This window comes from Helianthus annuus, chromosome 15, assembly GCF_002127325.2.
Source record: "Helianthus annuus cultivar XRQ/B chromosome 15, HanXRQr2.0-SUNRISE, whole genome shotgun sequence".
Taxonomy (NCBI): Eukaryota; Viridiplantae; Streptophyta; class Magnoliopsida; order Asterales; family Asteraceae; genus Helianthus; species Helianthus annuus.
Window position 1 is genome coordinate 5,903,964 of NC_035447.2, and position 13,173 is coordinate 5,917,136.

At 36.3% G+C, this 13,173-nt stretch overlaps 3 protein-coding genes across 3 annotated transcripts; 2 read left to right on the plus strand and 1 right to left on the minus strand.

Moving 5' to 3' along the window:
* Nucleotides 1-1,511: 1,511 nt before the first annotated feature.
* On the minus strand, nt 1,512-1,847 carry LOC110913193 (protein PELPK1). Its single transcript, XM_022158038.1, has one exon. The coding sequence runs from the start codon at nt 1,845-1,847 to the stop codon at nt 1,512-1,514; it is 336 nt and encodes a 111-aa protein (XP_022013730.1).
* A 2,429-nt stretch (nt 1,848-4,276) lies between these two features.
* On the plus strand, nt 4,277-7,879 carry LOC110910290. Its single transcript, XM_035984114.1, has 3 exons — nt 4,277-4,412; nt 4,519-4,665; nt 7,602-7,879. The coding sequence occupies exons 2-3, from the start codon at nt 4,575-4,577 to the stop codon at nt 7,724-7,726; spliced, it is 216 nt and encodes a 71-aa protein (XP_035840007.1). The 5' UTR covers nt 4,277-4,412; nt 4,519-4,574; the 3' UTR covers nt 7,727-7,879.
* A 2,023-nt stretch (nt 7,880-9,902) lies between these two features.
* LOC110910291 (40S ribosomal protein S24-1) lies at nt 9,903-12,679 on the plus strand. Its single transcript, XM_022154983.2, has 6 exons — nt 9,903-10,049; nt 11,611-11,690; nt 11,787-11,828; nt 12,006-12,176; nt 12,264-12,350; nt 12,440-12,679. The coding sequence occupies exons 2-6, from the start codon at nt 11,616-11,618 to the stop codon at nt 12,473-12,475; spliced, it is 411 nt and encodes a 136-aa protein (XP_022010675.1). The 5' UTR covers nt 9,903-10,049; nt 11,611-11,615; the 3' UTR covers nt 12,476-12,679.
* The last annotated feature ends 494 nt before the right edge of the window (nt 12,680-13,173 follow it).

Here is a 13,173-nt window from a genome sequence, read left to right on the forward strand (position 1 = left end):
TCTTGATTCAATACAAACTTCTATTGTTTATAGTTCTGGTTTTGGAATCTCTGGCAAGTCTGGTAGTTCTGGTTTAGGAATCTCGGGTAAGTGAGGTAGTTCAGGCTTGGGAATCTCCGGAAAGTCTGGCAGTTCTGGTTTAGGAATATCTGGAAAACCAATCTCGAGAAGGTTTCTTGCATCCGCTACAATAATGCTACTCATTGATGTTAGTGTGATGATCAACAATGGTATGACAACGAAAAGGTGTTTGTGAGACGACATTGTTGATAAACCTATGAATTGATTGGTTTTGTATATCAAGATATCAATTTATATGCATTAGATTAGAGACATGTAAGATTTGCTCTTTGGTTGGTAAGAAAAGTGAGGCATGTTAGCTCAACCTCTCATCTACATGAGTTAATCAAATGATGGATCAGGAAATCAAAATGGCCCAGGTTAGAAGGGTATATACGTTTTCGACCCCCCGAACTTTTCGCTCAGTAGTGTAATACATGTGGTTTTCTTATAGAAAATTTCTTATAGAAATTTTTGGGTATATACATTTTCGAACCCTGGTTCTATAGAAATTTTTTGGTATATATGTTTTCGACCCCCCGTCGAATATCTCAAGCTTCGCCACTGAGTTTGAGGGTTCTAGCCACATGGAGAGTGGATGAGTGGGGTTGATCGTCATCTACCACTTTATTCGGGACCATTATCTAAAATGTTAAAACACCACAAGCTAGTTTTGGTAATACATAACACCATCTTATGAAACTGAAAAACTTCAAACAAGGTGATGGTGAACCCGACATAAGACAAAAGCCTATCAAGGTGCGCTACGCTACCGTCACATACCAGCTTTTACCTTTTTTTATTGAACTAAAAAAAGTCACGTCACTTTTTATATAATTCACATAAGCATTAGGAAATGTTACCTAACACGTCACTTAATGGCGCAAGAGTGGAACTGCAAATGAGACTCGTGAGCCTTTAGAAAAACAACAAAATCTCGAGTGACATTAGTGAAAAAATAGGGAAACTTAGTTGCGATCACCAGAGAAAACATCATACGCAAAGTGACATTAGTGAAAAAATAGAGAAACTTAGTTGCGATCACCAGAGAAAACATCGTACGCAATCCAGACTAACTTATATTTTTCAAAATGTTGCTTCTGGCCCTTTTTTCCTAGTCAAAATCATATTTATTATGATGTCTCAGTTCTTGATCTTAGAATAAATTCATCTTTCACTGAATAAAATTATGTTACAAAAAAAAAAAAAATTAACTTGATCTCAGTCAATATGTTGGTGGTTCATATTTAAATATTGGTTCATCTTGCCACACCAGATAACAAAAAAAGAAGTTCATAACATTATATCAACATAAACAAGTAGTAGTTGTTACACAATACAAACTTTTGACATCATACAACATTTAAACACCAAACACTGCTTAAAATAAAATAACATGGCGACACTAGTAGCCAAACAGGAATTTCAATACAAGAGGTCGATGAAATAATTTACGGTATCTCAGTTGGTATAGGAAAGTCATTGGGCAAATCAGGAAATTTTGGAACCGGCAAGTGAGTTAAGTCTGGCACTTCTAGGGATGGCAAATGGGGCAGTTCTGGTTTTGGAATCTCTGGCAAGTCTGGTAGTTCTGGTTTAGGAATCTCGGGTAAGTGGGGTAGTTCAGGCTTGGGAATCTCTGGAAAGTCCGGTAGTTCTGGTTTAGGAATATCTGGAAAACCAATCTCGAGAAGGTTTCTTGCATCCGCTACAATGATGCTACTCATTGATGTGAGTGTGATGATCAACAATGGTATGACAACGAAAAGGTGTTTGCGAGACGACATTGTTGATAAACCTATGAATTGATTGGTTTTGTATATCTAGATATCAATTTATATGCATTAGATTAGAGAAATATAAGATTTGCTCTTTGGTTGGTAAGAAAAGTGAGGCATGTTAGCTCAACCTCTCATCTACATGAGTTAATCAAAAGATGGATCAAGAAATCAATATTTTTTATATTATACTTGCAAACCACAACATTTAGGGGGTAAGTCCATTTACGAGGAAAAAAAGTGGATGAGACTTATATTTTGTTAAGTAAAATAAAGTAAATATATATTTAAGTTATTATTAATTGAATTTATGGGCTTCATGCACTTGTTAAGGTTATTAAAATTAAGATATTACAATCCTACTAGTTAAGATGTTATCAAATTTACGTAGGATCTGTTAGAGGTGTTAGTCGGGTGAGGTTGATGGATTGAATTATCCAACCCAAAACGACGTATGTATTTTTTCGTATCATACCAGACACATGTAAAATCATGTCGCGTTTGAGTTAACCCACTTACTGACATTTGCGAATATAAGCAATGGATAGTGACTTGTTAACAATTTAACAAACTAATAATTACTCCTTGCTCAAATAAAACATTTTCTATATTTGTAGTGTTTTTGTTTCCTTGTAATTTATTTTCAGTTAACAAACTTAGGTTTATATATTTAGCAACTTATTCCTTGTAATTCATTTTCAGTTAACAAACTTGGGTTTATATATTTAGCAACTTAATGTAACTTTTGAAAATTTATAGTTTTTTTCTTTAATGAAAAAGTAACATGCTCCTACAAGCATCTTGCAGGATTTGAACTATTCACCTCTTAAAAGGGGTAGACGCCTTACACAAAAAAAAGCAAGAAAAGTTTAGATCAAATAAGTTCATCGCTACTTGTATTAATGATAAGCGAAGAGGTGGTCGTCTTACTAGTGAGAAATGATGATGTGATAATTAAGTTCTTAGTGGGAAGTATGTCCATAGACGATCTCTATCATTCATAGAGAAAAATTGTAAAGATGAACTATTAGTTAAAGAGTATATATCCGTTGTGTTATGTGATGATTATATTTTCTAATCTATTTTTTCACATACCAACATTGCAAAGTCGAGTAAGACCTTGATTTTTAAGTTTCCCTGTTACATCCTCATTAGGTTCCTAAAAGGTGCAAGGAAAATTGATTAACCAAGTCCATGGCACTAGAATCAAAGTGCGGTGGGTGGGTGGATGGTTTTGTGTGGGATGTTTTAGAGAAAAATATTCGGATAGTTACTTCGGTTGGCTCCATTTTCACATATATTTATTTGCGGGAATATTTCACAGAATAATAACCAAGTTTCAAAAGTGTTCTAATTAGGTCACTGGTGTTGTTTTTGTCTCAATTAGATAACTTATCATTCAAATCGAGTCATGTCCTTTTTTCCATGTGTCAAGAAAAAAATGGAGCATAAGATGCTGGTGTCGAATTATTTTAATATATGAAATTATATTTATTAAAAATAAAAACCATTTAATTACATTAAAAATTAAAAAAACAAGTTACAATCCACGTCATCACTCGACGTTAGCATCAAATAAAAGAGAAAAAAGAAACAAAAATTCACATCACCACGGTTACCTATGAAATTGATGAAAAGACCCTTAATTTTAATAAAGAATGAATATTGAGTGACCTGATTGGAGCACTTTTGAAACTTGAGTGACCTAATTGGAACACATTTAAAACTTGATTACTATTCTACAAAGTTACCCCTATATTTGCTACACTTTTAAATGAGTTAATAGCCAAAATGGTCCCTGAGGTTTGCTCACTTTTGTTACTTTAGTCCAAAATCCAAAATTTTTAAATCTGGGTCCCTGAGGTTTGCATTTTGTTGCCATTTTAGTCCAAAATTCAAAAACCCCCTTTTTTGACTGTTGCAATCAGCCTATTTTGTCCTTTTACGCAAGGGTATTTTGGTCATTTTTATGAGTTATTATAACAAACCCAGATCAAGAACCCAGATCATCTCTCTCAAATAGGCTGGTTGCAACAGTCAAAAAAGGGGGTTTTTGAAATTTGGACTAAAATGACAATAAAATGCAAACCTTAGGGACCCAGATTTAAAATTTTTGGATTTTGGACTAAAGTGGCAAAAGTGAGCAAACCTCTGGGACCATTTTGGCTATTAACTCCTTTTAAAATTATAACTATAGTCCTCAACTTTTGCACATTCGTTTTCGGATAGTCCCTGAAGCGGATGGAGGTTAGTTTTCTCAGTTAAGTAGATGTTAAATGACAAAAATACCCTTACTGTTAAATTAATACCTAAAAAATAAATATAATTTATGTGGGACCCACCACTTTTTTTGTTTTTTTTTTTTTAAATAAACTTTATTAAAAACACACATTCGACCCGACCCAAACTGACAAAATGCCCGCCACCTACCCACCTGATTTTCCCCATTATCCGCTTACTCCCACAGCAACGAACGAGAGATACATACAGCGCCTCCCTCAAAAGATCACGTTCTCATCACAGCGTCGGCGGCGGCCTCCTCCACACTGCCACCGTCCATCACGTTTGCAGCAGGTATGTTGATTATTTCACTTTATTGTAGGTTTCATCAGGTATGTCGGGCGTGGCCTGGTAATACCCGAAACGCTGACAAATCTTTCGACCCTTCTAATTTTACCAGCCGGCGGCAGATCTGAGGTCTTTAGCTCTGTAATTTACCATTCTCGTTGTAACTCAATGAAGTTTCTGGACTGGTACGTGAAGATTGGAGTCGTATCAGCTGCAATCGGAGGCTCAATGGAGTATTTTATGATCAAAACCGGCTTCTGTAAGTCACACCTTTCTTATATATAATGAATCCACTCAGTTTTTATCATTTGCCAGTTGAATTTTGTTTATCTGTTTGTGTTTATCAAACTATATATTCAGGTTAATCACCACTATTAAGGTTTTATTTTATCTTTATTCATCACCACTGAATTTTTATTTTTAATCTGATTTTATTTTATTTTTTTGGGTTTGAAAGTGCCCTAGTTTCATCATTTCTACTGGAGTTAAATGCAAGAGTAAACTGTCATTTTGGTCCCTGAGGTTTGGTCACTTTTAACACTTTAGGGCACTCGGGGCGTATTCGGTGAAGCTCATCGGGGAGGTGAGATCCCGATCGGCAAAGCTCCGCCAGCCCTTCGGGAGAGGAAATCGGGGAGGAGAGATGGTGGGGAACCGGTGGCGGCTCACCGAGAGAGAGGGAGGAGAGAGAAGGCAGCTGTCCAATCAGGTATTTTCCTTTTTTTTTTTTTTTTTTTTTTTTAAAAAAAAAACAATTCACCTAATAGGGGAGTGGCGCCATCAAATGGGGGTGTTAGGGGAGTTTAAGAGGGGAGTTGACGTGGCACACGGGGATTGGTTTGGCGTAAGAGAGGGCACTCACCTATTAGGTGTGCACCCCCTTCACCCTTAGTCCAAAACTCAAACCTTTTAAATCTGGGTCCCTGTGGTTTCACTTTTATTGCCATTTTGGTCCAAAAATGAAATCAGTTGATATTTGGCTAATAAAATCCTGTTATTTTGTACTTTTCCTCAGGGGCAAAATGGCCAAATATCAGCTGATTTCATTAATTTAATTAATAATGTGTTATAATAAAATTATATTGACCGTTTTGCCCCTGAGAAAAAGGACAAAATAACAGGATTTTATTAACTAAAAATGAGCTGATTTCATTTTTGGACCAAAATGACAATAAAAGTGAAACTACAGGGACTCAGATTTAAAAAGTTTGAGTTTTGGACTAAAGTGGCAAAAGTGACTAAACCTCAGGGACCAAAATGGTACTTTACTCTAAAGGCAATTTTAGTCCCTGTGGTTTGGGTCATTTTGTCAGTTTAGTTCAAACGATTCATTTTTCGCTTGTGGGTCAAAAAAGATTTCACCGTTGCCATTTTAGTCCATTGGGTAACTTCATCTATCTTTTCTATTAACGAGAAGGGCAATTCGGTCATTTTATATGGCTGAATTGCCCTTCTAGTTAAAAGAATTACATATAAAATGACCGAATTGCCCTTCTCGTTAATAGAAAAAATAACCCAGTGGACTAAAATGGCAACGGTGAAACTTTTTGGGACCCACAGGCGAAAAATGAAACCTTTGGACTAAACTTGCAAAATGGCCCAAACCACAGGGACTAAAATGGCATTTAACTCTTTCTAATTACAGAAATTTAACTAGTGAAATATGCAGGTGTGCCTATGAATTAAATAGCCATTGTTGGCCATCAAGATGGTTGTTAAATGTAGTATCTGATTATTTAACTTTTAGGATTATTGGTAAAAGATTTTTTATTATTTTTTAATCCAAAAACTGCAAGACCTTTAAGGTTCAATACATAAACCCTTTAGAACAGGAATGCTTTTGATTTACCAACCGGCATCTGTTATCGCGCCAACTGCAAGATTAAATGAAAACCGATATAGATTGCCAATAAGTCAGGGGTACATATTTGCAACAATGTAACTGGTTTAGTTTTGTGTGTTCATATAGCGTGTGAACTCGTATTTTAGTTTTGCTTTTTAAAATCTGAATATAGCTTATTAGAACTGATCCTTATGCGTCTTGTTACATATATAGCTGTTGGTGTGTAGATAGCCACACCCAAGAAGGTGTTTTTTTGTCCTATATGCACACCCTACAGTGTCGAGCTGTGGCTAAAGCGCGGTGTTTTGGTCCGGTTAATCAGACAAAGACTGACGGGTGTCTGACGGGTCTGTTGACCGGACCAAAACGCCGAGCTTTGGCCGTGTTTTGGTCCTGTCAACCAGACAAAAAACTGACCGGGTGTCAGTCTTTTGTCTGGTTAACGCGGCCAAAGCTCGACGTTTTGGTCCGGTCAACAGACCCATCAGACACCCGTCAGTCTTTGTCTGGTTAACCGGCCCAAAACGCCGCGCTTTAGCCAAGCTCGACACTGCAGGGTGTGCATATAGGACAAAAAAACACCTTTTTGGTGTGCAATAGGCAAATGGGTGTGTGAATAGGTACACCCTATTAATCTTAAGTTTTTCACGATTATGATTGGGCCATGAGCAGGTACATAGTTATGATCATGATCAGGATGTCCTTTATCAAACCTATTTCATGTATGTGTCTGTGTGTGGTGCATGTTAAAGATCCAATTGGCACATGCTATGCAGTTAATGCGGTAAAATATCCGATATCGGTCGAGGACCGATATTTGAAATATAGGTTATCTCGATGGGATATTGGTAATTTTAATATAATGCAGAATTTATATATATAGCAATTTAACACCAATAATTCAGTGATATATCGGTTATATCGGTCAATATCGCCAATAATATCAGTACAAATATTTTGACCGATATTTGACACCGATATTTTACTAAAGGGACCGATATATCACCGATATTAACTGCATAGGGCACATGGTTTGAACCTAAATGCACTTGTACAGTTGTACGGTCTCCCTTCAAGGTGACGAATCAGGTTGGGTTACGGGCCCAAATGGGTTTTTAGTTAAAACACATTGTTTTGACGCAGGTCAAAGGTTGACCTGGAGAGATTGTCTCCAGTCTCTAATAAAAACTTAAACCAATAATTGTGATTTCCAAACTATTCTTTTACAATAAGCATCTAATCTTCAGAATATAGCGACTTAGATATGTATTAAAAATGCACTTTGGACAACCTTCAACCCATGTCTCTTTTAGTTTCAAAGGACCGTTTTAACATCCAGTTTCTATGTGCAGACGACAAAGTGACGGTTCTTGAATCAGAAAAGAGAGCATGGGAGAATTCACCGGAAGCACAAGCCATGCGAGAAGCCCTCAATCCTTGGAGAAACACTGATGCAAATGCTAGAAAACCTTCTTAACATTCCTCTGTTTGAGATTTCCTCTTGTTTCTTATTATGTTCTATAGAATATTGACTATAACTTGTCGTCTTCATAAACAAAATGAAACTAAGATGAACCTATATATGTTGCATTTACACAGCATACATGAGGTGCATCATGTGTTTTTTTTTTTTTTTTCTAAATGAGTGGGTCGGTCTTGTTGGCTGTCGGGTGAATGGTTTCGGTCAAGACAAGTACCATTATTGTGTTTTAAAGCAGGCCATGCCAAGGCAGATTGACTTGCAAACTTTGTTTCACTCTGGTGAGGGTCAGCAACACTCCGGATCAAACGCTACAGATATCGCCTTTCTTGTGACATGCAACAACTATTATGTATTAAACTGGTTTAAGTGGGTTCAACCCGGGTTGATGGTTTGTAAAGCGCAACCCTATGAAACAAGTTCGGGTTGGGTTGGGACCGGGTTGAGCTCTCAAACCGGGTTCAACCCTATTGCTTAAACCTATTTAAGAAAAAAAACTCTTTAACAAAATATAATATGATAAACATAAATAATGAAAGGTTCACACTATATAGAGAGAGAGAAAGGATAATAAGAAAACCCTTATGAGCCCTAAAAACTCAAGAAACTCAATCTCCACCATCCATCTCGAAATCTTAAGGTGAGATTGCATGCTACATAAAGTAACCTTTCAGAAACATCTTACAGACTGACAAAAGTACGTGTAACAGTTTTTTGCTTTTTCACTTTTCTGCCTGACACATTGACATGTAACAGGCCTGTCTCTTACACTAATTTTTTTCAATGAAAACATGTAATATGTTTTTTACATGCACTACACATTGAAAACTTGTAAATTTTAACTTCGAAAACGTTACACCTCGTAAAACCAGCAAAATTTGTTGTTGAAAACCAAAAAAAGTGTAACATGTGATGTTACATCTATGTAAACGGCGAAGATGTGTAACATATTAACTTTCTCTCTCCTGACAAAAGTTGTTACATGTCCAGAATTCTGAAAAACGTTGTAACACGTGGCAACATGTGGTCCATCCATTGAATTTCTTGAGTTTATAAAAAAACATTTACTACATATACATTTTCAACTTGAGGGAATAGTGCCAGGCAGCTTGCCTGGCACTTCCCTATTGAATCAACCTATTTTAAGTTTATTTTATTTTCAGTTTAAAATTACGGTTTTGGCCATTATTTAAAATTACTTTTTTGCTCTCAGTTTAAAATAAAATTACGATTTTGCCATCAGTTCAAAAACTCATTTTTTATTTTATTCCCAGTATAAAATTACTGTTTCGCCCTCCGTTTAAAATTACGGTTTTGCCCCCAACTCAAAATAAAATTATGTTTTTCCCCTAGCTAGAAATTACGATTTTGCCCTCAGCTCAAAATTACGTATTTGCCGACAGTTCAAAATAAAATAATGTTTTCCCCCATAGCTCAAAAGTATGATTTTGCGCTCAGTTTAAAATTATGATTTCGCACCCAGTTCAAAATATAATTACGATTTTGCCCTCTGTTCACAATTATGATTTTGTTCCCATTTCAAAATTACGATTTTGTTCCCACAGCTGCCTGACACTTCCCCATTGGTTCAGTCAATTTACGATTTTGCCCCGTTTAAATTTACAGTTTTGCCATTGGTTTTGTTTTTTCTCTCCATCCTAATTACGATTTTGCCCTCGGTTTCAAATTTACAGGTTTGCCATTGTTTTTGTTTTTTTTCTGTCAAATTACGATTTTGCCACCAGTGTAAAATTACAGTCATGCTTCCGTTTTAGTTTTTTTTACAAATATATGGTAGTGTTTTGTTTTAATTATTGACTCGGTGTAATTTTTATTCGTGTCAGGTGGTTGCATGGCACACAGTCATTTGTCCTGAAAAATTACAATTTTGCCCCAGTTAAAAGTTATAGTCTTTCCATCGGGTTTTTTTTTTTTTTTGCAAAAGTATTGATAGTGTTTTATTTTAATTGGTTTTCTCGATGTAATGTTTTTTGAGATCGTGTTATAAGTAGTATGTACAAGTAACCGAAACACAGACGTATATGAAAGAGAAATATTTGGCTTAGTGCCCCGCAACGCGGGCGGGGCAACACCTAGTTTAAAAACAAAATAACATTATATACAACCCACTCTAGTATCTATGGGCCCATTTCATATTTGATTTCAACCCAGCCCACTCAAACCAAAAATACCCCATTTCTACACACCCATTTATACATGAATATTAGGGTTTTCTCACTTCTTTCTTCCCAGCCGATTACTCGCAGAAGAACGAACCAGAGGCAGAGCCGCCGTTCACCGGAGTAGCTAACAGCAGCAGGTTCGTATATTCCTGTAACACATGCGTTGATTTACTCATACTTTTTCGTTTTTTATAACAAATGATGATTTGTTTCACTCTAATATGATGTAATCACTGTTTAAGGCTTTTCAATTGCTGGTGGCATTGTTTAATTCACATCAATGTTGTATTTATGGTACGGAATGTTAGGTTAAAATTAGACATTAAGATTGAATAGATTATAGATGTATGTGTGCATTTGATTGAAGAATTTAGTAGGAAAAGAGATCAGAAATCATTAGTAATTTGCAATCATTATCCAATTTTAGCTGTTTAACAATTTTAATCCAACTTTGTTTTGTAGTACTTCAAATTTTCGAAATGTTTTTTTTTTTTTTTTATTGTTTAGATTTTTGGTGAAGGTTAGGCACAGGGTTATCTGTAGAATCTTAAACATTTTTATAGGGGAGCCAAAATATGTTTATTTATTTTTATTATGTAGTTAATTATGTAGTTAATAAAGAAGAAAATTACCAGCTGGTTTAAGTATTGCTTATTAAAGCTGTGCTAGTAGGGTGCTTCTTTTGGTATGTATGGTGGACATATGGTGTAGGGTTAGACAAGGTTTAAAAGAACTGAAACGAGTTTTGAGGCGTTTTCCCTTCGCCTCATGAGGCGAAACGAGGCGTAAGGACGAGGCGGTATAAATAAATAAATATAAAAAATATATATATTATAAAAAATAATTATACTAAACACGAAAAAGCTTGCATCGAGAATCAGCACGTGTTCGTCCCGTTCGCTTTCGATACATTTGGCGCTCTCGCCCCTGACGCGGGGCGGTTCCTAAAGCGGGTTCAACAGGTGGTAAGCAGTAACACCGCACATGTTAAGGGGCAGAATTTTGTGTTTAGCAGGGTAGGGTTTGCTATTCAGAAAGGGGTAGCGGCGCAGCTTGTTGCTCGTCTACCTGCCATTAGTTTGTAATCGTATTGAGTTTCTTTATAATAAAAAAACTTCGGGATTCATTATACTAACTAATTTCATCATTAGATTCATCAAAATCATCAAAAACACACATAAACCAGACTTGAAATGCTTGAAATTGACTCAAAAAGTCAAAAACATCAAAAACAACTATCAAAATCCCCTGAGGCGCACTTGAGGCGCAGTCTTCTTAGCGCCCCAGCCCCTTTGAGGCGCATTAACACTAAAAACCCCATGAGGCGCGTCTCAGACTCATTTTTTTGGCCGTTTCGCCTCGAGGCGTGCCTTGAGGTGTTGAGGAACACGCCTCAAGCGTTTTTTAAAACCATGGGGTTAGACGGTGTGTTAGTTAGCGGTTTATTTGAGTTTAGAATTTTGATAAGAGCTTAAGCACAGAGTCAGTTGTAGAACCTCAACATTGTTGTAAGGGAGCCAAAATTTATTTATTTTTGACCGAAGGGCTCTTAGCCTGGTGGTTTAGAGGTGAGATACTACGGTGGACAAAAGGTGTATCTGTGTATATATAAGAGTAGAATATAGGGTGTGTGAGTTACGCGTTTAAAAAAAGAAAAAAATAATTGTCGCTGACTTTTCATTTTATGGGATTCAACAGTGAAAATGGCGGACACTAAGGCTGTGACAATCCGTACAAGGAAGTTTATGACCAATAGGCTTCTTTCCAGGAAGCAATTTGTGAGTTCATGTTTAACTGCCTACTTTTCAATTGCTGTAATTTAATTCCAACATCTGAATATTAATCCGACGAGTATGTCTGTTATGTTCATATAGGTGATTGATGTGCTTCATCCCGGACGACCCAACGTATCCAAGGTTTATACTCTTTTACTACTTTTTGGTTCTCTTTATGAATACGTGTCTTCTGTGCTATGTGCGTTTGCGCGTGTACGTGCACGTGCACGTTTTATCTGTTACCAATACCACATAATCCAAAATGGTATATTTTAACGTAAACGAGATCTTTTTTTTAAATGTCTTTTTTTTTTGCAGGCTGAATTGAAAGAGAAGTTGGCTAGGATGTACGAAGTTAAAGATCCAAACGCCATCTTTGTATTCAAGTTCAGAACTCACTTCGGTGGTGGTAAATCAACTGGTTTTGGATTGATCTATGACTCTGTTGAAAACGCCAAGAAATATGAACCGAAATACAGGCTTATCAGGGTAACTATCTTAAATTTCAAGTTCGTGTGTATGTCACGTCTTTTTTTTTTTTTTTTATGTTTTTCATATTTATTTTTGGTTTTGTAGAACGGTTTGGATACTAAGGTTGAGAAGTCAAGAAAGCAATTGAAGGAAAGAAAGAACAGGGCGAAGAAGATCAGAGGTGTAAAGAAGGTAAATGGTCAAATGTTTAAACAATACAATATGACCCGTATAAGTTCTGATGACTAAACGGGTTAAATGTGATTTTCTTGATTGTGCAGACCAAAGCCGGAGACGCTGCCAAGAAGAAGAAGTAAACCTGAGAGAGTTTGCTGTATTTTTCAAAATCATGTTAGCATCCTTTTTTATTTATCTGGTGTTCAACTTCTTGTCGCGTCTTTTCAAGTTTGATCGATTATTACCTTCATGTGATAAACTGTGTTTTGTTTAGAACTTGATATAGCAAGGGTAATTTTTTGTTGACTGTTTCTCTAATTTTGGATAGTGTATGTCTCTCTGCAGCTGAGTTTGTTGTTCATTAACTTATAAAAGAGTTTCAATAAGCAATCCCTAACCAATGGTAGTAAAAGTGTTTTGAAACCAAATGGGAATTAATATTATAGTTAGGAAAATTACATAACTATGGCAGGTAAACGAGTAACAAGCTGCCTTGCAACCCTCTTTTGAATAGCAAATCCAATTCTACGAAAAACAAAGCTATGGTTCTTTGGTGTTGATAAATTGTTGTGCATGACACTCTATCCGGGAACCTTACAGCTTCAAAGGCAAGAGCCCTAGAAGTATTAAAGGCAAAGGGAATGAAGACATGTTGATTCTTAGCACAAACTTTTTCATGCTTAGTGACTATTCCTGATTTTGTATTCAAAACACCCTCGCCAGCCACGAAATGATTTTCTCTGAGCCTGATAAGTGGGGACACCCCGGTAAGATCTACACAAGCGTGTTTCTTACCTGCCCAACAAAACACAAAAACATCCGCTGGCCGAAGAGTGGA